Source organism: Atractosteus spatula, chromosome 13 (assembly GCF_055471065.1).
Source record: "Atractosteus spatula isolate fAtrSpa1 chromosome 13, fAtrSpa1.hap1, whole genome shotgun sequence".
Classification (NCBI taxonomy): Eukaryota; Metazoa; Chordata; class Actinopteri; order Semionotiformes; family Lepisosteidae; genus Atractosteus; species Atractosteus spatula.
The window spans coordinates 39,053,951-39,079,154 of record NC_142718.1 but is presented as its reverse complement, the minus strand read 5'-3'; the positions used below and the strand labels follow the sequence as shown (position 1 = coordinate 39,079,154).

The following is a 25,204-nucleotide window of genomic DNA, read 5'->3' as shown; positions in this document are numbered from 1 at the left end:
TGTCCTTTTTGCTGCCATGTTGAAATGTGTATTTAACCTACATTTCCTTCTCCCTGCTTCTGAAATGGATCCAAAGTGAGGTGAAAAACAGGATCAGCTGGAAGAAGTTGAAAAATGTGTTCAGACAGGATAAGCTTTTAGTACCATTTTAATCCACTCTTGTTTAACTTACTTAACGAATGAATGAGCTATTTCCCATTATACAGTATAATGATGTCTACTCCTTCAATGCTTCCATGGTAGGGAAGTATTCAAAAGTATAATTGTAGTTTGCTGCCAAAAGCTGTGCATTATGTTTGCCAGATGTTTTTAACCCCATGTGACATTCTGAGCAGAAGCTGTACAGAGCTGAGTATGAGAAGACGAAGGATAAGTACAGCATTGTTGTTGATGATCCTAGAAACCTACTGGCTAAAGAGGTCAACAAGATGAGCCAGGTAAAGTCAAAGGCCAGTGTCTGGCCTAAGTCTTAGCACTGGCTTGGCCCTGGCACTTGCATGAGATCATCTGCAGCCCGTGATGTCAGCGTCAGGCTGGTGTGACATCAAACGTCCACGTCTCTCTTCAGCCAGGTGTTGTTCAGTCCCCTGCCATTCAAAATGCCCCTTTCATTTTGAGTGTGCTCGTCTTCACTCTGTGTACTCTGGTGTAGCTTGCCTTATTCAAAAGGTTCATAAAAGGTATGAAAAACTCAGCCCACCATCAGAACACAGTAATTGCCCCAGTAAAGGCACTGTGTGGAAAAAGACAAGCAGGCTGCAAAGGGTACACAGAGACTCCCTTTAGGGACACCCCTCCAGCGCAGGACAGCTGGACTCCAGGAAGGTGCTCCTGTCTGTTTTTCTTGTCTTTGGCGTCTCTTCCATGTTTCTTCATTCCATGCATGCTACACGTGTCTTCATTGACAGAAAAAGTATAAGGCGGTAGCCAAGGGACTCCAGCAGCACGGCTGCAATGAGATCCTCCGACCAGACATCCTGATCGCACTTTACAACACAAACCAGTGGAGCCAGGTAACAGCTCAGAGCTCGAGATGTGTGCCCTCCACCTCCTTCTAGCCCTAACCCTCCCTTGGGACTTAAAACTGACAGTCAATACCAAAACCAAGTTTCTGTTTCCTCTCTTAAACTCTACCCCTCCTTTCTTCCACAATCCCCTCTTGTCCTTCCTTTCCTGATTAGAAGAATCCCCATTTTTCTGTAGCTTTTCCTGAATGTGCCCGTATGCAAGTTGTAAACAATGCTACACACAAGTAATCACAAACTAGTTTTATTTATTCTGTAATGGAAATGTGTTTCATTTGGATTATAAATGCAGTCCAGAATTTATGAGCCGTGTAAAACTAATGTGCAACCACAAGCTTCGTAGCAGCTGCTTGCGATATTCAACTTTAATTATTGCACTAAGGAAGAACATAGTGTAAGAACATTGCAATCTTTAACCTGCACATCAAATGATCACTTGCCTGCAGTGTTTTCATGTCCTGAGTCTGTGTCACTAGTGTGGTACATTCGGATGTTGCTTGACTTGAATTTGTTATGCTTTCTTGATTTTTTTCACTGTTCTGTGAACTGTATGTTTAGAGCATGCATGAATGATTTTATGGTAAGTTAAAATTAAATTACTGTTAAAATAAATTATTTTAAACAGTACTTGATGTGAGGGAAAGGGAAACTGGAGGATAGTGTTTGTGCTTGCACTGTAACTCAAGCAACCACTGATTTGAACCAAAGGTCATTCTATTGAAAAATTAGGCTGCAGGCAGTTGTGTAAAGGAAAACAGAGTTGTCTCACTAATTTGAAAAGTGGGATCATATTATACACGTGCCTTTTAAGTCTCTTCTCCAGTCAGACTTTTTTTTAGCCTTGAAGTTCACAGAAAACATTTACCAATGCAAAAAATCAAAAAGGTTTGTCACCCACCGCTTTCTTTACTGTTTAATTTACAAGTTATATAATATTAATTTCTGTTGTAGGCTGACTGAGAAGTGGATGGGTGGATAAATATAAATTTTATATTTATTTTATTAAGGAGTAGTATTGTAGTTTCCCAATAGTGACAATGAAGCAAAACACTAACTTTCACTCAGTTAGAGTGTACTTGGTTAATAATGCCTCATGTTACTGGTGTCTCATCTCTGTTTTATTGTGTTTTGCCAGTGGAGATACAAGCAGAGTTATGAGAAGGAAAAAGACAAGTACACCACCGTGCTGGACACTCCCGAAAACCGCAAGCACAAATACACCAAAAAGATGATCAGCGATGTGAGTGAGAAGATATACTTTTGTATTTCTGCAATTACAGCAGACATGGACCGATATGAAACTCGAGAGCAGTCCCGAATAAGACACGAACACTGTTAGAGAGTGTACCATATGTCAGATACTACCTGTTCAGTGCAAGTTGGGACTACTGTTGATTTGATGAATTGATAAAGATAGTACTTTTAAAGTTGGGGTTGGCATATCATAATGTGGTGATAAATGCAAAGTGTACACTGCATGCCTTCTCTTTAAATTGGCTTAGGAAAGTCACTCAGCTACTTTTCACTAGGCAGCAGTGTGAATTTGTGGCAAGGAGCTCATATATTCGTTACTGGATGTTTGTGCGTCAAATCTGGAGAGGAGCATTGCTGTTGTACCCTCAACCAGTGCCCATAATTTTGATTGCTTCTGTAAAATGCACAGCTGTATGAATGTGTACAGATTTTAGGAAGTTTTGTATATATACTGTATATGCTGAGTGAATTAATAATTTAGAGTTATTACTGTAATTTCGTAGTGCACTTCCTCATGGTAAGTGCCATATCAAAACACTGCAGCGCTTTCTACGTAAAAAAAGATCTTCTGAATTGAACTGGATTGTTTTTCCCCTTTCAGATCATCTACAAGATGGAATACAACAAGACCAAGGCCAAAGCATACACTCTGGGCCACGACACCCCTCACCTTCAGCACATGAAGAAGGTCAAGGAGAGACTCAGTCAGGTAACAGGACCAGACTCCAGTAAAGAGGGTTCTTGGGCTGTGCCCATTAGAGCTTGTGATATCATTTTTTATTGAATTGGTTCCATTAGCGCATTTTTTCTTCAAGTCATTCTGACATTCAAGAATATTCCAGTCCTAATGTTTCTCCTTTCTATTTCACACTCCCACAATTTGACATTGTTATTCATCTACTGTACAACTCCTAGCTAGAATAAGAAGAATGAGAACTGTGCTTGCTCTCTCCTGTGATGAAAACTATCAAGCTGTTGGCATCTTGACAGGCCGTGAGCTGTCCAGTGCCGTAGAGGAGAATTAGCATGCATGAGAAACATGTATGTTTACAACCAGTGGAGGCCATTCTGTCCATCAAGCCTGTTTGGTAGGTTAGTAGCTCATTGATCCACCGGGAATCACCTCCACCTGTTTGTTGTTTCTTGAAAGAAACCAGGATATCGACTTCAGTAACACAGCTGGGTAGCTTCTTCCACACTCCCAGAACCATCTGGGTGAAGAAGTGCCTTCAGTTCTCAGTTTTACATGGAATTCCTAATATTTTCCACCTGTCCTCTGGGTTGTGTTTCACTGTTTATATTAGGAAAACTTTTAAGGATTCACCTTCTGAGGATTTTGAACTCTTGGACTAATTCCCCCCATAGTCTTCACTGTTAAAGACTAAAAAGGTTCAGTTTTTCATGCCTGTCAGCGCAGGGTTACATAGACCGTTCTTACATCCCTGTAAGCTGAAAGGTGCCCTGAAGGTGCTGGGTGTCGGTGTCCTGCTAAGGATACTCTGGCCGTATCCACAGTGTCTGGGAGGTCACGCACCCTTGTGGGACTGTGAAAGGAGACAGAGTCTGTCTGCTAAGTACAAATCTAAAATGGCGATGCCTGTCACACAGAGCTCCCACTGTCTTTACCGGCTCTCAGGAGCTTCTCAGGAGCTCTGTCATGTGCAGCCTTGTAATGACATCCTTTCTTTCCCCTCAGCTGAAGTACAAGGAGGAGTATGAGAAGAACAAAGCTCACATCACAATCGCTCCAGACGCCCATGAGATCAGGGCTGCCAAGGAGGCCTACAAGAACATCACCAATGTAAGTCTTTTAGAAACAAAGTGCAGTTTGAACATTTCTCCCAGGAGAGATGCTTCACGTGTCATCTTTTTTTCCCCTCAAGCTGGACTATAAGAAGAAATATGAAGCTACCAAAGCCAAGTGGATCTGGACTGTGGACAGACCTGACTTTATTCATGCTGTGAAGACGTCTCAGCAACAGAGTGATGTGAGTATCTGCAGCAGCAGGGATTAAAATACTAATGTACTAGCTTTCAGGTCGTGTGCTTAGTAGATTTTCCCATGTGCTTTTTTGTTAAACAGTCCTGAGGTTTGACAGCTAATCTTTAATTTTTCGTACTGTAGTCTTTTAAGGGAATAAGATAATTTCCTTTATTTCCTTCAAGGCATTAAGTGCATTTGAAAACAACAGTGGCAACTTGTAATCTGTAATACAAATAACTACTCTATGTGAAAACAACTACTTGTTTGTATAGCAGTTTTCATTCCGAAGTCTCTTAATTTGAACAGACCCACTGAATGTACAATTGCTTCTGTACATACTATACGGTTGTGTCACTATACAGCAGATCAGATGGAGAAGTGACATCTTCACCAATTGAATTAAGGGGGAAATTTAGGTATAATAGGTTATGAAACCCAAAAGAGGAATTTGGCCACGTGTTCCTGGTTGCCATGCTGCGGCATTAGTTTATCCATTCTTATCCAGAGAGAAGAGCATCACCTGCAGTCTATATGTCTAAAGCCAACCAGGCTCTGCCCTGCTTAGTGTCTGTCCAGATCAGGCTTCATGCTGGTAACGCTGATGTGCACTATCATGCAATGTGTTTGTAGTGGAAAAACTCTGCATTTTGAAAAATGCTAAATGTTCATATAAAATATGTTCCGCCGCAGCTGTATTATAAACCCAAATTAGACAAGTCTTCTAGTGAGAGGGTTCTTTACAGATCACAAAGATGACATTATGTGATTCTTCCCTCACCGCATCCTCCTGTATTCCTCAGGTGGAGTACAAGTACGACAGAGAGATGCTGAAGGGCTGCAAACTGTCTGTGACTGAAGACAAATACCTGACTCTCGCGAAGAAAGGCAGTGAAATGGCCAGTGCTGTAAGTACACACACCAGACAAATCCCCAGTCCAGTGCTCTCACTGGTGCTTGGTGTCAGATCGCCTTACTGGACACCAGCTGAAGGTTTTGGAACAGCTGAACAATAATACAGTGCATGGCTTTACTGGAAATAGCTGGTAAAAGCAGCACTGAGTTCAATCCAACTTTTGTTTTTTTTTGGTCTGTTTTACTACATACTGTATAAAACAAGCAAGAGAGTATCGTAGACATAGCATAATGCCAAGACATAAATATTTGGGAAAGGATAAACAGGACATAGGGTATTATCATATTCCTGTATTTCAATATGTAAACTTTAGCTTTTTTTCTAAATTGAGCCCATGTGCTTATTCAATGAAATTGTTTGTTGTGTTGTTGAGTGAGGCCTGTGGTGCTGGAGAAATCGTTGTGCTTCTAAACAATATGTGTCATTAAAAATCGTTCTAATGCCTCACATTCTTTACAGGTGAAATACAAGGAAAAGTATGAGCAGGCTAAGGGCACGTACCAGGTGGTTTCAGACACCCCTCAGATCCTCCATGCCAAGTCAATGGCCTCTCTGGTCTCTGAGGTGGGAAACCTGCTTCATTGTGTGTCTGCTAGCGGGGGTTCAGATGGGGGGGATTTAATTAATTGTTCTTCAGAAAGGCGTGTATTAAATGGACATCTGTGTCTGCCCCTTTGCATCTTCGAATCTACTGCTTTCCAAACCCTTGTTTTTAATTGTGCTAACTTTATCTCCCTTCCTTGTTCTTTGTTCTTACTGTGAAGTACTTTGATAATCTACTTTTCGAAGCGCTATATAAAAAGATTATTATTATTGTTATTATTATGATTATTACTGCATGTGTAGAGAAGGGGACAAAGCATGAAATTTGACAATAATTCAAAACCTAATACTTTTGATTGTAAAATCATACTGTGGCATTCTATCATGTGGAAAGTTTTCACTTCTCATTTTTAAGCACCATTCCTGTGCCCCCCCCAAACCTATTTTACCTGTCCTGACGTTCACTAGAAAATAACTCATTTGCGTCAGTGTTTTCTATTTCCAGAACAAATACAAAGAGGCCAGCAAGAAGGAGCTCCCCCAGGGGAGTTTCACTACCCTTCCTGAGACACGAGATACAGTCCACGTCAAGGGAGTCTCAAAGATTCTTAGCAAGGTGAGCTGTAGAGATTTCCCAACAGCATCTTGCACAGAAAAATCGCACTCTTCTTCATGACATTATTCTGATTTAATGCTGTGGAGCTGTAAGCAAAAATACTGTACTTGTGCCTGTCTACTGTATATTCTGTGGTCAGCTATTACATCGATGTGTATACTGAAAAATTTCAGAATAGCTCTTGCATGTGGTATTTGATATCATCAATCCGATTGCAAATTGCAGGAAATTGAAGGACTTTTGAACACAGATATTCTGCCAGTGAAATGTTTTTAAACCTGGGTGGTCTGTTTTTTTCCTAAAATGGGGAAAAAAGAACGCAAAACACTGTCAATTTCATTTCTCTGCTTTGCCGGTCAGAAAAAGACAAGGTTATTTGTTTCCTGGGGGAAATCTGTTTTATATGCCTTTTAGCAGTTAGCAGGCTCTTTGATGTTGTCGCACTGACACCACCTCTTGCCCTCCGCACAGAAACAATACCAAGAGAAGTTCGAGAAGGAGAAGGGCAAGTCCAACTATGCGCTGATGCTGGCACCCCCGGATGTGAAGCACGCCATGGATGTTGCCAAGTCCCAGAGCAATGTACGTGCCTGTGTCTTAGTTTCCACACGCTCTCTGCAAACATGTGAATTAAGAACTGAAGATGCTATCAGGGCCTGAATTGAACCATAGCCTCCACCCACCAGTAATGAGAGATTCCTGCTTCAAAACTTGACAGCCTAGCTAGAAGGTCAAGAGCTCATCCTGTTTACTGTCGCGTTCAGTGGACAGAGAGCATGTGACTCGCCCTCGAGGTGGACACTAGTCCATCACAGCGATTACCCCTTGACGATGCTCGTCCCCAAGATCCACCCTCAACAGCAGGTACAACAGCAGTGCCGGCCGTGGGGACTCGAGCCCACAACCCGCTGGTGAAAGATTTACTACGCTACACCACCCCTTTGTCCTTTAGCTCAAAGCGAGAGACACTGAGGTCTCAAATTCCCAGCTGGCTGGGGTATGTAATGTCGAGCTAGCTTTTCTAAAAAAGGTGTTGTGGCATGTTAAAGAGAATTTCAATTCAATGAAACCAACCGATGTCTCCTCCAAAACAACACAACAGATCTCTATTTGATCTTGGTGTACTTCTACTGTCATGGGTTTTTTAAATGATCTATTTTTTTCTCTCTTCTTTGCTAACAGATTGCCTACAAGCAGGAGGCCAAGGCTAAGCTGCATTACACGTCTGTGGCCGATCGGCCAGACATCAGGAAGGCCACCCAGGCTGCCAAGCTGATCAGTGATGTAATTGCCATTTGAATACCATTGATTTGACTTTGAATGTTACTCATCTTCAAAAAACAAATATGTCAATGTATAGAGAGGGGCCTTCAAAATATACCACATGGACAACCCTAGAGATTCTCATTCTTCAGATCCCAGTTACCTGGACACCACTGTAAGGCTACCTCCAGAGCTGTGTTTTTCAGGGGTTGTTTTACTAATGAGGCCTCTTTGGTGTGCAGAGAAATTGATAGCGTAAGACAGAAAGACTCGCAGTTGCACAACGGACAGTGCTGCCCACAGCTGCGTCCTTCTGAGAGTGATCCGTGTGTCGTTGACAGATCGGATACCGAGACAAGGCGCGCAAGGAGGCCAGTCGCGGAGGGTCTCTGGTTAACCGTCCCGACATCGAGCTGGCCACAGAGGTGTCCAAGCTCACCAGCCTGGTAAACGAGCTCCACTTGCTTCATCATTTTGGAGTGCTTTACAGTACATCCACTTCATGTGATCTATGAACACTCTCATTTCTAGAGTCACAGTGTGGTAGTTTCCTGGTGAAATTCAATGATCTATGAATACCTGACTCTATCTTGGTGTTTTATCAATTAATATTCATTTAGATCAGTGAATAACAATGACAAAAGTAGAAGTAAACTCTATCGCTCTGAATAAAATGTATTGACATACTGTTCGCTAGGCATTGTATTGTCTCATATAACATGTATACAGTATAAAGATAATACAGCACTTAAAAACAGTTGATGGCTTACATATATTGATTGCACTTACTGACTTCACTGTCCTTTCATATTAATATCTTGCTTTTTCTAATGCTTAGTAAGTGCGAACTGACTGTTCTTTGCTGATCCTGTATCGGAGCCCAGCTAACCCAGTGTGCAGGTCCCCTGCTCAGTAACGCTGCTCTCACCCTGCTGTCTCGCTGCGCTTCGTAGGTGGAAAGGGAAGAGCCAGCAAGGCATGGAGCCGCTTCCATTGATACCCCTCAGATGAGACACCTTAAGAAAATGAGTGCCCTGCTTAGTAATGTAAGGGGTCCCTGAACCCGAGGACCTGTGACTGCCGGCTTTTGTCTGTCTCAGTGTGTTCCTGTGTTTTTGCCATTCCTAGATGTTAGCCACACACCTGGCTTCAAATTTTCCTTCCTCAGCAACATGATCAGCCTTTTTTTACAGACTTCCAGCTGTGATTTTATTCGCCTGCTTTCCTATTTTACCTGGATATCTTTCTGCAATTTCTAACTTACTCTAGCTTTGTCTGACTTTCTACAGCTGTTTTTTTCTTGCTTGCAAAACATTTTGTGGGGCATTTTTGTAGTAGCACCCAAACCTTTGTTTTCCTAGCTTTTTAGATGCTTTTTGTGTCCAGTTTACAGTGCTACCCCGATAAAACTTGGGGGTTGGGAAGCACCAAGTGGGGGACCTCGTTATTTGTGTATCACATTACAATTAGTACTGCTATTTTTCCCCCGAAACTATTAACCCCGTTCATCATTCATCACACTGTTCACCATTAAAGTTCAGCTATTTCATTTTCATTGTATTGTAATTGAATTAAAACCTAAAATCTAGAAATAAAGACCAGAATCCACATTAACACAGTTAACACAACATGGGCTGTGCAAATTGCATTAGGGGAGAAAAAGGAACCACAGTCTTAACCATCTCATTCCAAAATGGGTTGTGTTATAACGGGAGTACTTTTTTTTATATTATTTCCTCTTTTTTCCATAGTAGCAATAGAAACTGAAATGGTGCATACTGTATAATGTTGAAATACAGATTTGAATATTTTCAGCCTCCTGTATTTTGAATCTCATAAGAAATACTTTTCAAAACAGTCTCTTGAATGGCAAATATAAACCTGTTTTATACTGCACATGGAGTGGATCAGGTGTTGCACCCTCTCGTCTTCTTTGTTTATTTGGACTGTGCAAATCCCTAAAAGCAAACAAATCTGATATTCCTTTCAAAGCTCCAAAGGGACACGGACAATGGTTTCTGCTGGGCCAGAAACCATCAGTGGAAAAACAACATTTAGTTATATATAAACATTGGATAATTGCACAGAAGGGCAAAAGAATTAAGGACTGGAAATTATGTCCCTTCATAGCAGCAGGCACTGTAATTAAAAAAGAACACATTAAAAATGAACAAATTAAATATTGGTATGTTTTGCACATTCCTAATAACATAATGTTGTGCTCGAAAGATTTTCACGTTCAATTGTCTGGAATTCTTACATGATGAAGAAGAAACATCTTCAGCTGTGGACAAGCCTCCTGAAGTGAAGTTTTTTGTACTGTTTGTTTTGCTATGTCATGGATTCCTGTCCCCGGCATATTGTCATGATGATTCATATACTGTACATCAGGGCTGTGTTTAAGGTTTAGAAGGTGTTCTTCTCTAGATTATTATTTATTTGATAGTTAAATGGAAATACATTAATGGCTCCATTAAATACAAATGAAATATTTCCTAAAATTATAAGACATCAAATGATGTAATAGAATGATAAAAAAATATTATTGGAACGTTGCCCTGATGTACATAAAGAATGTTTTTTTTTCCCAGATTGTGTGTGATTTGTTTAATTGTATGCCCTGTCTTCGAGGAAATTGTATTTCTCCAGAGCAAAATTTAGAGAAATACAGATCTCTTCTTTGGAAGTGATTAAATTTGAACTTTTAAATAAAACAGGCAGTTAAATCACTCCCAAGAGTAAAGATGTAATTCCCATGTTTGCTGTGCCTGTTTTTTTTCCACTGGCTCATAAGCAGAAATTAGTTGAAAGCCTTTATTTCGCAAACTAGCTGGCTTTGAAAACAACCCAACTTGTTTGTTTTTTTACTATTAGGTGAAATACAAGGAGAAATTTGATAAGGAATTGAAGGGAAAGAGGCCCCAGTTTGACCTTAAGGAAAGCAAGATTTACCAGACTCTGAAGGATGCTAATAATCTTGCTAGCGAGGCAAGTATTACACTGCTGAACATAATGAAACATTAACATTGAAACGAAAAAGGCACTTTGGCACAGGACACACTGTACTGTGAAGCCTCTGCTGTATTACTAGCTCACGCCTGAAGGGGGATCAACAGCAGAAACATTGCATTTCTTCTTTTCTTACTTTTCCCCACTCAAACATCATGTATTACGAGGTTCTTACTAAAAGGGAGCTTCTTGAATAATATCAAATGCCTATTACAATCTTTATTACTGTGTGTATATGTTATCAATTACCAATGACAGGCATTGTACGGTATATCATTCATATAGAACTAACGAATGTCTTACAGGTATCTCCTATTCTGAAATGTTACATTAACTAGTTTTGTGGTGAAAGAGCAAACTTGATTACAGATTTTTCCATATTAAGATTTGTCTTTACTCTCTCGCTGTTAGCATTATTTGAGCCAGGAAGTTGCATATCATCTTGGTGCATATCCATATTGAACCTCGTTTCTGGTTTCATCAAATATCCTGAAAACAGCCAGACATGCAGAACTTGAGCCCTGTTGTAAGAACGAGCTGTAAGCTACGTGTGTATTTCAATGGGTGCTGTCTGCCTGCCCCCAGGTGAAATACAAGGGAGATCTGAAGAAGATCCACAAGCCTGTCACGGACATGTCGGAGTCTCTGTCGATGCAGCACAACCTGAGCATCAGCAAGCTGTCCAGTGATGTAAGACTTTAACTAATCAACACCTCCCCTCTCCCAGCCTCCTCTTTCAGCCCGCCCACTCCAAATAACAGCTCCGGTTGTGTTTCACACTGTACCCTCTATAGCCTTAATGCTTGCAGGGCATCATATGGTAGTGACCTTCACCATTCTCCCCGTCCGCTTGCAGCAGTTTTTAACCTCTTACACTTTCTCTCCCCTCATTGTGTTTTACCGGCGGCGGCTTCCCTGCCACCTGCTCCCGCTCTCTAACTTTTTTTTGCTCTTTTTTTTTCTCCTTTGCCCCCTGAAAGACTAACGAATGAACCCCCTTCTTTTTGACTCTGTCAATCCCACAACCCTTTTTCTTTCTGGTGTGCTCTCCTTCTTTCTCTTCTTTTTTTTTTGCATTTTCTTTTTTTGTTGTTGTTGTTGTTGTTGTTTTTGGTGAACATTGCTTTGTTGTCGCTTACCCTTGTGTCTCTGTGGGGTTTTTTTTCTTGAAATATCATATTCTAGTTTTTTTTTTTGTTGGACCAAATTGACAGAGCCCAGGAATTCTGTCAACTCATTCATTACTTAATTTCTGAATTTTGAAATATGGTTACTCTGGGCTGGATTAAATCAAAACTTTAAACTCGCCTCGCAATCACACAGGATAGTGGTGCAGTAGTTCAAGCTGGCATTTTGTTTACGCCACGCCCTGAGTCTTCCTACTTATGGAAACCTCGGTTGTGCTTTTATTTCACGTTGTAATCATGCTGTGATTACAGGTGAAGTGCCAGGCTTGTAGGTCATGACTGACAGGTAGTTTGAACTTTTAATTTAATTTGTGCTATAAGAGAACTCTTGGAGTTCAAACTTAAAGCCCGTCTTCAACTTTTCTAGACTACAGGTCCTGTAGAGCAGCTTTCTTTTTGTTCTCCTTGGTTTATAGGATTTCAGCTTTATAAGCCAATGGGCTCATTACAGAAGTCCTTATTTTTCTTGTTTTTTTTTTTGGGGCAAAACTCTTTTTCATGATTGTCTTCATTGCTTTTTGAACGGGTAAGAGGGAGCTCAGAACAGCTGATTTTGAGCTATTTTACTGAGCTGCTTTTTGGGAATTCCCCCCTCAGTACCAGTACAAGAAGAAATTTGAGGCGAGTAAGGGTCACTACCACATGGTTCCTGATACACCTGAACAAATTCATCATAAGGAAGCTTCAGAACTGCAAAGTCAAGTAAGTATATCTGGACGTCAAGCTGTTCAGAGCGTGCGTCCACCTGACACCATGAAGTTTCATTGTCGGTGAAAATCCTCACTTCAGTTTCCTCAACAGCTGACATTCTCTCCACATCAGCTTCGATTCCTAATAACAGTTTACAGAATAAATGCTAAGCTGACTTGCATCATATTCAGACACAATTGTAAAAATCTGACATAGTTTCATTTTTGAATTAATTTAGGTATTGTTTCTTTTTACAGTCAAATCTAGAGTTTACTAACAGAATTTTATCTAGAACTGTAAGGGTGTGTTTTTAATGGTGTAATTCCTGCTTTCTGGTTAAGTTTACTTCAAAAAGCATAAAAATAAACTTTCCAAGGTGGCGCCATGACTAATTATAAGTGGTTTTGAGGAAAACAGTAAAAAACTAAAAACATGAGAAAATGTCTGAAGTTCCAAGACATAGGTGCTTAGTTTCTGTACTGATTTATTATCAATATTTAAGCCTTAGAAATATGAATAGAAATTAGCCCTGTGTCTAACATGCTATCATAGTCAATGTTATTATTGTTAATTATATTTTATGAGCAAATAACATTTAAGTATACTGTAGATTACACTGTGTCGATTAGTGAGCCTCTGATCTGAGTAGATAGTGCAGTATGAGTAGGAGGCAGAGAGAAATATATTATCCAAAAGGATCAAGAACAGCGGTTCATGCAGTGTGCTCTTTTCACTCCTCCACCTTCCCTCTGAGAGCCAGAATTAGCATTGCATTGGTCCAAGCCAGGCCTGCGCTGTGCACCTCGCCGAGAGCCACGTCTCCAGACCTCCGCCGCTGCCCGCTCTGGAAGGAGACTGAAGCTGCTCGTGAAGAGTCGGGAAAGGAAGCTCTAAACCACCCCATGCTGTGATTGCAGGTGAAGTACAAGGAGAAGTACGAGAAGGAACGAGGCAAGCCCATGCTGGACTTTGAGACCCCGACCTACGTGACGGCGAAGGAAGCTCAGCACCTGCAGAGCGAGGTAAGCAGAGCCTGGTCTTTGGGTAAGAAAATGAAGCTGCTGCACGTCACGGCAGCCTCTTAAATGACACTGTTCTTTTTTCTGCTGGGGTTCAGACGGGTGTAAGATGTGTGCAGATCCCAATTTACTTGTTGCCTTGTTACGGGAGGTCACATAGAGTGTGCTGAATTAATAACCATTCTGATATCCCTGACTGTTCTTTAGAGGGTTTTGTTGTGCTGCTCTGGGGACTTCAGGTAAGCCTTCCATTGTCACAACGCTGTGAGATAAACTCTTATGAAGAACTTATTTCATTAGACAAGGGTTCTCATTTGGAATATCCGTCATACTTTTTTATACTCTGTACTTTTTTTTATAATGTACTTGTGGTCTTGTTTTCCTGCAAATGTCTGTGTGTTAACTTGTTTTGTTTTCTCTCACTGTAGAAAACATCTGCACTGTGCCAGATGTTTTGTAAATGTGATGTTGGCTGGACCACGTTTTCCGGAAATCGAGTAGTGACACTTTTGTAATGCTGTTTAGTACATTGAAAACTGGCAGAGCCTGAGCAACTTGGGCAATACCAGCATTTCACAACATTGACAGTGCAGCGGGAAACCTTTATGACACAGGGCTGTTTTCTGATAAATACTGTACCACTCTTGCTGGTTTATTTCCAAGTGTCTTCAAATGCTTGCAATGCCAAGTGTAAGCGTTGATCCTCCCCCTCCAAAGAAATGGGTAGTCTGTCTTTGAAGCGCTAAAGGTTGTAATGCACACTCCACGATTTCAGTTGTATTTTTCCTGTTCTTTTTTTGCTACTGATAGAAACTCTATAAGAAGGACTTTGAAGAGTCCATTAAAGGCAGGAATCTGTCAGGCTTGGAAGTCACACCAGCATTAATACATGTCAGACATGCAACCAAAATAGCAAGTGAGGTAACAGCGATGACCCTTTGTATTTGTTTCCCTCATAATTTGACTAAGATCATACCTCCATAACGGCACTAATGAAGAGTTTTGCCTTTCATTAACTGTAGTCTATCACTCAAGCATGCACAGTTTTATGGTCAAATAATAATGCAATTCAAAAACCACACAAACATTTCATAGGATTTTAATTCCTGTGTTTTTAGAACTGTTACAGTATGTTGGGTGTGCCTGTAAAAATGTTAACTGGTCATCTTTTAAATGTGTCTTAATTGTCAAGCCATCCACTGATTAACTCCAGTTTTGAATACTAAAGGAATGAATCTGTGAATGTCTTAAATCCATCATTAACTTGCCTAAAAACGTCACTGCTTCTGTAACCTCATGAAGGTTTTATCTTTCTGTCAATCTGTGTTTCTATCTGTGCTCCTATCCATGCATTATTCTGTCCATCTGTCTGTCTGTATTACAGTATGTATTGTTTATCCCATGTTCTTGGCTTCTATTGAATAAAAGCCAGCTGTACTGTATGACATACTGTATCAAATGAAAAGAGTCTGGTACCAAATATTTCAGCATTTTGTCTTTTTTAAAGCTGAAAAAGGCTAAGTGATAAAATATTTATTTTCTTATCAGACTAAAGGACAAATTCAAAGCCCTTTTCTTCACCCTGATTGGTATTCTCATATTCAGCTTTTTATGTGGAATTCAGGCTCATCAAAGTACATTGGGTGTTTCCCATAACGAATGGGCTTTTTCAAGGGGCCTATGGTGATGTGCAGTGGGTTTTGCTGTTGAAGAGGGCTTTGTGAATTTGCGCTTCGTGGATGTGCAGAGATGTCTGTGCGTGCTGTTGTGTTGTATTTCTGCAGTCTCTCTGTTCTTCTCCGTCCTGTAGAAAGAGTACAGGAGGGATCTAGAGGAGGGGGTGAAGGGTAAAGGGCTAACAGTGCTGGAGGAAACTCCGGATCTGTTGAGAGCAAAGAATGCTACTCATATCCTGAATGAGGTAGGACTCTAGGTGGAGCTGCTGCCTTCGTCTTCTTCAAAACCATCTCCTTCAGCTTCTAAACGAGACTAATTCTCCGGGCAGCCCTTCAGTGTCTATCTCTTTATAGCAAACTAATACCAGTCAGCATGAATCCCCCTTCGTTTTCTGCTCCTATTAACATGGGAAAGGTCTCTAAGGTCTGCTAAACGTGTTTTTGTCTTTCAGTTCTGTATGGATATCTACCAGACTTGTGCTCTTCTTCTTTTCCTTCACCTACAGCATCTTAATTCTGTGCTCCTGTACTGCACATGTCCTAACCCTTCTAATGATTTCAAGGAGTTCTCCTAATCTTGAGCTTAACAGTAGCAGATGATGTTCTGATGATGATGATCGTTCATTTTGTTCATCTTCAGGCCTAAATAAAGGTTTCATCAGATTGTTAGATACTTTTTTTTGTTTTATGCTTCGTGAAAGTTTTTAATTACTGCACAAAGCTGCTGTAATTTGCTAAGAAGGATATATCCATGTCTCACTTTCAAGGAGGTGCTAATATAAGGTCACATTCAAGAACGGTTCCATACTAGAGGACATTCCTGCTCTAGATGGATAATGTGAGAGATGGTTGTAGAGGAAAGCATGAGATTAATTTCTTTTTGCATAGTCTAGGTTTTAGAATAAATTATTTAAGATATTGCACATAATCATAGGAAAACTAATATCTTCTTAGGTCGAGATATGTTGATTCTTAATGGGTGTTTTGTAAAGTTAGTACAATCTTTCTTCTGGCTTTGCACAGAGAGAATACAAGAAATCCCTGGAGCAGGAGATCAAAGGAAAGGGAATGCTGGCTTTAGCTACGGACACCCCTGACTTCATGAGAGCAAAGAACGCCACCGAGATTCTGAGTCAGGTCAGTCCCTCTGGCCTGCGATGTCAAAACCAATCCATGCTTCTTCAGTGACTACAGTTCAGCTTTTTAGATCAAAATAGCGTGTCTATGGAAGCAAAAAACGTGTTGAGTATGAACAGATTTTGAATTCTGTTGGTGATCTTTTGCCCCACCTCTTGCGTGTTTCTTACAGTCAAAGTACAAGCAGACAGCAGAGCAGGACCGAGCCAGTTACACCACTGTTATCGACACCCCTGAGATAATCCACGCTCAGCAGGTCAAGAACATTGTGAGCCAGGTAAGAGAGGAACTGGGATCCCAGTGCAAGGGCTGTGTCCAGGCACACCGATAAACTCCAAAACAGTGGGAGTACCTTTGAAAAAATGATAGGTGCAATTCAAAATCACAGTATAATAACGTCTTTCACTGCATACCTTATATACAGTATATTAGCAAAAACAGAAAGAGAAACGAGTGTGGGACTGAGATTTCTGATATGTGTATTTGAGTTTGAAGAATGGAGTTCTATAGTTTTTTTTAAAAATAGAACAAGGATTAGCGAGAGAGATTGATTGAAAGGAAATCCCTGCTATAAACTCCCACTTTGTATCTTTTTTATATTAAATGAAATTGTTACTGAATCCAATGTCTTAAGGGATTTAATTTGATGGAATTTGCTTAGTATTATTAAAATCGTAGTAGTAGTTTTGTTTTCCTTCTGGATTTTTTTTAACTATGCATTTTCTTGCAACAGAAAAAGTACAAAGAGGAGGCAGAGAGGACCATGTCTCACTATGTACCGGTCATAGACACTCCAGAAATGCAGAGAGTCCGTGAGAACCAGAGAAACTTCAGCACTGTAAGTGAATGCTGTGGGAGGCACATTGCTGTTGGCTGGTATTGCTTGAGATTATGTACTGTAGTTGTTCCGCTGGCTGTTAAAATGACCTTGTCCCTTGCTGAGCCTTTTCAAAGTATTATGTATAATACTTTATTTGAAACAGTTGTGCTCTGTCGCTCACCAATCTGTTTATTGTGTCTTTGTCTGGCGTTGGTAATATAAGAAATCCAAGGATACAGGAAGAAATAAAAGGTTGTATCAGAAGGAATGTCTGCACATTATTATTCATTTATATTCACGATTATTCTTTAATCCAAGGATTTTTTTCCCTTTTACTGAGTTTTTATTTTAATTTTATTAACTTTGTATTTTTACTCTTTTCCTTATAGCAACAGTACCAGATTGACCTAAAAAACAGTAAAGGAAAAGTGTCTGTGGTAAAAGACACTCCGGAAATGCTGCGCGTTAAAGAAAATCAAAAGAATTTCAGCTCGGTACTGCTCACTTATTAAGCATCTTCTTTTCATTCACTTTTTGTTTGCTAACCTTTTTTGAAACCCTTTAAACCATTTTTTGGTTTTTCTATTTTGTAGAAACATGCTAACTCATATTTCATTTTGCAATTTAACAGTTGCTGCTTTTTAGTCATAATAAGATTAGTCACGTGAAAGATCACCCAGTGCATCTGTACCTGAAAAATAATGCAGGTTAGACCTTAAAATAGGACAGTTAACCTTCTTAACCACTAAACACTTTTTTTACATCTTTTTGTTGGGTGATAGCTGTGTATAAAAGAGCTGATTTTGTAGAAACCAGTTCATATTAAAATTGTCTGTCTTACGTGTGCATCATGTTTATGTTTTGCATTATGTAAGTTTGTTTTTATGTGATATACATTTTGTGGTTTGCCTGTGAGTTACTAATTTAAATATTGTCTATGAGATTTCAGCAGTTTACTTCCTAGACTCTAAAATATTTTTATTTTGAAACTTGTTTTCCCAAATGCCACCAAAGTTACCTCCTTACGGGGAAGATATTTGTATATGGACCTTTAAACCAGAGAGGAAGCGATTAAACCCAACAGGTTTTAATGGAAGTTCTTAACTGAAGAACTACTTGTCTACTTTTCTCACAGTTACTTCACACGTTGTAGTTTAAACGTGGATCATGCTGCACATTACAAAAAAAACCCACAAAGAAATATAATTCAATTGAATACAAGAATACAACCTAACAGAAGGAAGGGAACAGCTGTATAATTTTTAAAAATTCTGACTCCTCATAATGCTGTTTCGTCTTCCTGTGCCCCTACTGCCACCACCAGCACCTTCTGTTCAACCTTGTCCCCCTGCTTGTTTCTCTTGGCCCTGGGTCTGTCTGACATCCTGCTTCCAGCTCAGTCAGCAGGCGTCCCACATTTTTCAATGTCTTCTTTTTCTCCTTCCGCTGTCCCCGGTGTCCAACATGGCTCTAGGTTCCTCCCTCTTTGCCCCTGGTGCTAGCTATTCGGCACCTGGTCTGCCTGGCATCCTACCTCTGGCTCAGTCAACAGGCATCCTACAGCTTTTTAATCCTGCCCTTCCTCCTGCCCCTATCGCCCACTATTCCTGGTGTCCAGCAGGGCCCCAGGTTCCCCCCTCTTGACCCCTGCTGTTCCTGATGCCATTCTCTCAATCCTGGGTCTGTACAGCATTCTACCCCCAGCTTAGTCATCAGGCGTCCTACAGCTTGACTCAATTGTAGGCGTCCTACTACCCGACATCCATCTTGGCCCAGGTTCCTCAATCTTGGCCCCTTGATCTCCATACTGTGCCTGTACACTCCTTCTGTCACTGTTTCTGCACTGGTGAGTCTTGGGGGGTTAACTTGGGGTTCTGAGCTTCCTTGTCCTGTGGCCAGGAGGCTACCCCTTTACCAAGCAATTTAAGCTAAATCTAATTATATTTAAATAAACTTTCACAAAGCATCTGAATGTCAAGGGTTCCTCGTGAAATATTAACTCTGCTGTCTTGCCTCTGCATGTTTAAGATTTTGTACAAAGAGGATTTGGGACACGGAACTGCTATTAAAGAGACCCCTGAGATGGAGAGAGTTAAGCGAAATCAACAGGCAATTAGCACGGTATATTTCGTACTATTACCATTCTCCTGTTCCGTTACCCTTAACCATATTCTAATTCAAAATCCTCTTTCGCCCATTTCCTCGTGTGTTGCACAAAGATCACATGGAAAACCGATTCATGCTAAGTACCTTTAGTCTTACCTGTGTTACAGAGCTTCCCATATGGTTGCTGTTACAGAAATCACTTTTAATTCATTTTAATGATCTGTGACACTTTACAGTATATACTAACACAATCCTCTACTATCAAATGTTTAATTTCACACCCCCCCCCCCAAACTCCAGAAGTACGTAAAAGCAATACTAAATAATTTTTAAAAATGTATTATAGCCTATAATATAGTCTAGAGGTTATTTATTTTAGCCCAGTCTCCTGCTGTTTGGCCTCTGTGCTGTGAAAGTGCTTCATGTTGTCAGTACTGTGCCCTGCGGGTCGTCAGTGTTATTCGCAGCCTGCGCTGCGGGAGCGTTCTGGATTGCTGTGTGTGTTCACTGTGCGTGTCCTTCTGTTCTCCGTGGTGGCGACTGAATAGATAAAGTACAAAGAAGCTGTTGGGACGGGAACTGCAATCCCTGACCTCCCCGAGGTGAAACGAGTCAAGGACACTCAGAAGAACATCAGCTCGGTAGTGGCAACATTTTGATACACCCACCCAACCCCCCCCCCGACACCCTGCTCCCTCTTTGTCCCCGTACCCAACACCCATTAACCTCTTCCTTCCACCCTGGAGTCCGGCCGTGTCTAGTTCAGCAGTCGCCGAGGGCGGACAGTCCCTCGCAGTCTGCTGCAGCCCTTACAGATGTTCTGGAAACCCACCCTAACAAGCAGCCGTGTAATTTAACCTTTCCCGAGAATGAGCTGAAGGCAAACTGGCCTTTGACTTTTCATGGCCACTGTACCTAACTCTCTCCTAATACCCACAAGATATTGCTGCCGTATTAACAATGTTTTTCATTTAATTTTCCCAATAGAGTAATTTACTGGTTTACTGTTTTATGGTTAATTAAGCTTAACATTTTCAATTTTGATAACCATAAATTAAACTAATATCCCACACTACGGGTAATCCCTCGGTGCAACGGTATGTTACAGTATGCTGTTGAGCATCCTTAGGGCTCCTGAAACTGTCGTTGGTTGTGCAAGGGAAGGGTGTCAGCCAATTGTCTCACTTCATCTCTGGGACTCTCCATGTGTTCTGTAGGTGTTGTACAAGGAGCATCTGAGCACAGGAACTCCAGTGACTTACACTCCAGAGATGGAGAGAGTCAAACGCAATCAAGAACACATTAGCTCGGTACTTTCTCGAGAACATTTGACTTTTTTTTTTAGAGGGGGAGAAAGCCCCCTGAATAACACGCTAACTCTTTCCTTTTTTTTAGTATCTCGTGATTTTTTTTTTATTATTAACAAAATGATTTTGCCATTTTTTTTAATATTTCTCGCTGTTACAAGTACATCATTCTAACTCGCATTTCCTTCCGAACGCCTTTTTGTCTCCATGCTGATGTCTGAATTGTGACCTGCTAATCCATTATCCGATTCACTAAACCACCACCTGTTCCTCTGAACGACTAAGCTGCGGTTTGTGGCCAGTGTGTCCCCCTGACATAGCCCCCTTGTAGATTGCACACTGTAAATGAAGGTGGGAGGGAGGACATGTGCAACAGTCTTGCAGTCTCTCACAGGACCTCTGTGCTCCTCAGGTGCTGTACTCTGACAGTTTCCGGAAGCAGGTGCAGGGCAAGGCTGCCTTTGTCTTGGACACACCAGAGATGAGGCGAGTCAAGGAGACCCAGCGTATCATATCAGGGGTAAGCAGCCTGAGTTGGAGGGAGGAGCTTCGCAACAGCGGGAGGAGCAGTTGTCTGCTATCTTTTCTGCCCTGGTCCCTGTGCTTCCGAGATAGCCTTTGGGTTATTGTGGTTTTCCGCTGGCCTTACAGTAATGGACATATGGCGGCTATTCTCTTGGATTCTGGATTGCAAAGAACTTGTCCAGGGGCTGGTCCTGCCGATTGAAATTTCTGTATGGTCGCACCTTTTTTTTTAAGTCGGAGCTCAACAAATAGTGCTGCTGTCCGTTGCCCGTGCAGGTGAGATACCACCAGGATTTTGAGAAGAGCAAGGGCAGCTTCACTCCTGTGGTGACTGACCCCATCACTGAGCGCGTGAAGAAGAACATGCAGGACTTTAGCGACATCAACTACCGTGGAATCCAGAGACGCGTGGTGGAGATGGAGAGGAGGAGAGTGGCAGAACATGACCAGGAAACCATCACAGGTCAGCCCACAGTCTTACACATGCTTTCCTTTTTCCTTTAAAAAATTATTCCAATTACAATTAATTATTCTTACATCATATTGAGGATCTTCCGATGGACATCCTAGTCGTCAAATAGCATTGTATTTTCATGATTCCTGGGATGGAATACAGTACGCTGAGTGAGCTATTGGTCAAGTAGAATTGAGGCAATCGCAATGCTTTCTACAGTACAAGAAAAAAATGGAGCCCGTGCAGATTCTGAAGTTTTCAGATTGCAAAACTACACCTCTGCCATTTTCTGCAGATCTGAGGGTGTGGCGCACAAATCCCGGATCTGTCTTTGACTATGACCCTGCGGAGGACAACATCCAGTCCAGGAGCCTGCACATGATGTCTGGTAAGAAGTCTGGTCACTCTCTTTGAAGCAGCTGCAGCAGGGCTCAGAAGACCCCAACGTAGTTTTAGAAATGTGGGCGGTTCTTCCCGACCCTCAAGCCAGTTCCAACCCTCAAATCAGATCGAACTCCAGGTTTAAACCCAACACCCCCCCTGACCCTAACTCTAGTTCCAGCCCTCTTGCTCACATTTCATAATACCTCCATCCCTAAAACTAGCTCTACCCCAACTTCAAACCTTACCCTGACGCTCATGCTCACGCTAGTTCTATGCCTTCCCTAGCAGTAGCATGTACTATAGTGATTCTGGTCTTTCTCATTGGCTCTCAAAGTACCAACTCCTGGCTAGGGAAGCTTATTTTCTACTACCACCACCTTCAAAAAGGGACCCCCGAGATAGCGGTTCTTCTGTGAAGTATCCCGTCAAAAGCTTTATGATCCAAGTTGTCCAGTTCCGCAGAGAGAATAACGCGACAGCAGGTACTGTACCTACACCATGTCCTGCAAGGCTGACGCGAGTAATGTGCTCATGTGCCGCCCAGTTCAAGCCCAGCGCCGCAGCCGAGAGCAATCGCGCTCCGCCAGCGCCCTGAGCCTCAGCGCCGGGGACGAGAAGTCCGAGACCTCGGAGGCCGCGGAGCAGCACCTGTCTCTGTACAGCAACGGGGGCTTCTTCAACGCATCCTCATCGGGTGAGCGGGGGGGGGGCGTTCGACTCACGCCGCTTCACATCACAAACCCACAAAGCATACACATCCCACACACACGGGTGGGATTCTGACAACATTAGCAGAATTCGTATGATCCCCAAATGCAATTTCACTGAACGGTAAAAAGGAACACTGTCACAAATGGAAACTTAATAAAGGGATTCATTTAGGAAACACTTCCAAACACAATGTTGTATCTGGAATAGACCTTCCAATCAGGTGGTTGAGTCCCAAATCCTGGGATCTGTCAAGAAGAGGCTGGACAACACTTATCTGCACCAATGGGCCAAATGGAATCCTCTAAGTTGCAACCTTTCACTATGTTCTCACTGGTAATTATTGGTGAATTTGTAGACTTCCATAAATGCTAATTCACATTTCTTTATTTTCCTTACCAGGCTACCAACATGCCAAAACCACTGAGCTGCCTCAGCAGAGATCTTCCTCTGTTGCCACCCAGCAAACAACTGTGTCCTCCGTTCCCTCTCATCCGTCTACCACAGGCGTGAGTGCCGTCCCATGCCCATTGTAACGGTGCTGTACAGCAGGGATGTAGCTACATGGTTAAAACCAATTGTCACCTAACTAAAAAAATGATCAAAGTACATTCCGAACGTGTGTAATAAGTTACCCATTGCCACCTACACTTCCAATCCATCCACTATTAGCAGAAATGGTTTAAAGCAGGGCTGCGGTAATTTGGAGACTGTCCCAGCAGCAGTGGGAGAAAGGCCAGCTCATCACAGGGCAAATGCACACAGGGACAATTTAGAGTCACTGATTATCCTATCCAGCATGTGTCTGGAAGGTGGAAGGAAAGCAAAACAGCTGGTAAAAATTCATGCAGACACAAAACATGGACACTCCCCAGTTGCAAATCGAACCCGGGCCCTCGAGCCGTGAGGCAGCAGGGTTAACCACCACTCCACTGTGTCGCTTCAATTGCAAACAAGCTAAACACAACATCCTCTTTAGCACAACTCTGCGGTACCATTTACAATATTTAAAAAAAAACATTTAAAATGAAAAGGTGACTCCGCACAGTATCATGTAATTATTTTCACAATACTGTGAAAATATAAGGGTCCTCATCTTCAAACCAGGCATTTCAAGACAAGCGTTCTGTAGGGGACATTTTATTGCTTTTCAGTTTCTTAGCTCAACTTACTGCCTTATCGTCAATTTGCTGAAAGCATTGGAAGGCCGCCATTCCATAAGCCCCCTTTCCAGGAATACTGAATAACATCCCCTGGATCTGCTAAATCCATCATGATCTCAGATGGGGGCTGTACAAACATGCCGATGAGATGGCTGCGCTTGTGTTGTTGATAACTTGACAAGATTTCTCTCTCCTGCAGAGAACTGTCCGGGCCATGTATGACTACACTGGGGCCGACAGCGACGAAGTCTCCTTCAAGGACGGTGATGTCATTGTGAACGTCCAGTCCATTGATGAGGGCTGGATGTATGGTACAGTGCAGAGAACTGGGAAGACTGGCATGCTACCAGCGAATTATGTCGACGCCATCTAAACCCGACACAGACATTCTAATGAGCATGAGTCACATCCACATAGGGAAAGATGCAGCAGCTTTATAGAGAAGCATTAGACGCCTCTGTAGATGTAGAACTTGTCATTAAATGTGTGGCATTCAACATTAAGCTTAGCAGAACAGGTAGGGCTCACGCATGCTGTATTATCCCCTGTTACCAGATTAGCTAATGTGCATTCTAGATCCTTACAGGTGCCTTTTCCCCCATGTGGATGTAACTTATGATACCTACTGGACAAAATGGTCTCAACCTTTAAATATTGACTGAATTGTACTATATTTCTAAAGAGCTCATATGTTGTCTTAGATCATGAGAACTGTAAAAACCAGTAACAGCCTCGTCTTTTGTTTTAAATGAAATGTATACACCTTATTTTAAAAAAATCCAGAAGTGAACTGAAAAAAGAAAATCAAGCGTTAGAGATCTGCTCAAGATGCAGGGCTCACTGTTGTACACCGACATTTCTAGACTTTTTAAAAGGAATCGTGTTAAAAATGTGTGGAATAGCAGTTGAAATCAATGGAATCCACCACATGAAACCACGACGACTTATTATTTCAATGAAGCATCTTGGGATTTAAAAGCTAGCTGCTGCCACCTTTTCCCCAACAAAAGAAGTCACATCTCGGAGAAAAGATTGATTTAAATTTCTATTATACTGGGCTTCGATTTCAAACCAGATGAAGTGTTAAAAGAGCAAAGCCTCTCCTGTCCTGTTTGCTGAAGGATGGCCATTAGTGCATGTGTGTTTTGTTCCTTCTAATTATCTAGCTCTGGAAGGTCATGAAGCTATGTATCCTGTTACAGAGTAGCTAATAAAGCACACCATGTTTCTGCAGTATTTCAGGACTGAGTCTTTCTTGTTAATGTATAGATCTGCAGCTATGTACAGAGCTCCCAGTAATGTTCTGAAAATCAAAACAGAATTATTAAACATGCTCTTCTGATCAAATACAAATGAGGTTTAATGCTAACATTCTGAGAAATGGCAGCCATAGTTTGCACCCAAAGGCCTCCAAAGAGCTG

At 41.7% G+C, this 25,204-nt stretch overlaps 1 protein-coding gene across 16 annotated transcripts in view; it reads left to right on the top strand.

Annotated features, from left to right (window-relative positions):
• Positions 1–25,019, top strand: part of neb (nebulin) — a 90,008-nt gene extending 64,989 nt beyond the window's left edge. For 2 of the 16 annotated variants that reach the window (XM_088931419.1, XM_088931417.1), the window contains 31 exons: positions 909–1,013; positions 2,161–2,265; positions 2,881–2,988; positions 3,976–4,080; positions 4,163–4,267; positions 5,064–5,168; positions 5,636–5,740; positions 6,225–6,335; positions 6,807–6,917; positions 7,518–7,619; positions 7,940–8,044; positions 8,552–8,644; positions 10,473–10,586; positions 11,193–11,297; positions 12,392–12,496; positions 13,402–13,506; positions 14,314–14,424; positions 15,314–15,424; positions 16,203–16,316; positions 16,489–16,593; positions 17,050–17,154; positions 17,526–17,630; positions 19,165–19,257; positions 19,791–19,883; positions 20,460–20,552; positions 20,962–21,069; positions 21,351–21,537; positions 21,824–21,916; positions 22,457–22,606; positions 23,023–23,129; positions 23,983–25,019. In XM_088931419.1, coding sequence (XP_088787545.1) covers positions 909–1,013; positions 2,161–2,265; positions 2,881–2,988; positions 3,976–4,080; positions 4,163–4,267; positions 5,064–5,168; positions 5,636–5,740; positions 6,225–6,335; positions 6,807–6,917; positions 7,518–7,619; positions 7,940–8,044; positions 8,552–8,644; positions 10,473–10,586; positions 11,193–11,297; positions 12,392–12,496; positions 13,402–13,506; positions 14,314–14,424; positions 15,314–15,424; positions 16,203–16,316; positions 16,489–16,593; positions 17,050–17,154; positions 17,526–17,630; positions 19,165–19,257; positions 19,791–19,883; positions 20,460–20,552; positions 20,962–21,069; positions 21,351–21,537; positions 21,824–21,916; positions 22,457–22,606; positions 23,023–23,129; positions 23,983–24,156 — 3,438 coding nt within the window. In that variant the 3' untranslated portion in view covers positions 24,157–25,019. Of the gene's footprint in view, positions 1–335; positions 438–908; positions 1,014–2,160; positions 2,266–2,880; positions 2,989–3,975; positions 4,081–4,162; positions 4,268–5,063; positions 5,169–5,635; positions 5,741–6,224; positions 6,336–6,806; positions 6,918–7,517; positions 7,620–7,939; positions 8,045–8,551; positions 8,645–10,472; positions 10,587–11,192; positions 11,298–12,391; positions 12,497–13,401; positions 13,507–14,313; positions 14,425–15,313; positions 15,425–16,202; positions 16,317–16,488; positions 16,594–17,049; positions 17,155–17,525; positions 17,631–19,164; positions 19,258–19,790; positions 19,884–20,459; positions 20,553–20,961; positions 21,070–21,350; positions 21,538–21,823; positions 21,917–22,456; positions 22,607–23,022; positions 23,130–23,982 lie in introns of all 16 variants that reach the window. The other 14 variants (XM_088931418.1, XM_088931420.1, XM_088931422.1 and 11 more) reach the window with 14 other exon arrangements.
• The last annotated feature ends 185 nt before the right edge of the window (positions 25,020–25,204 follow it).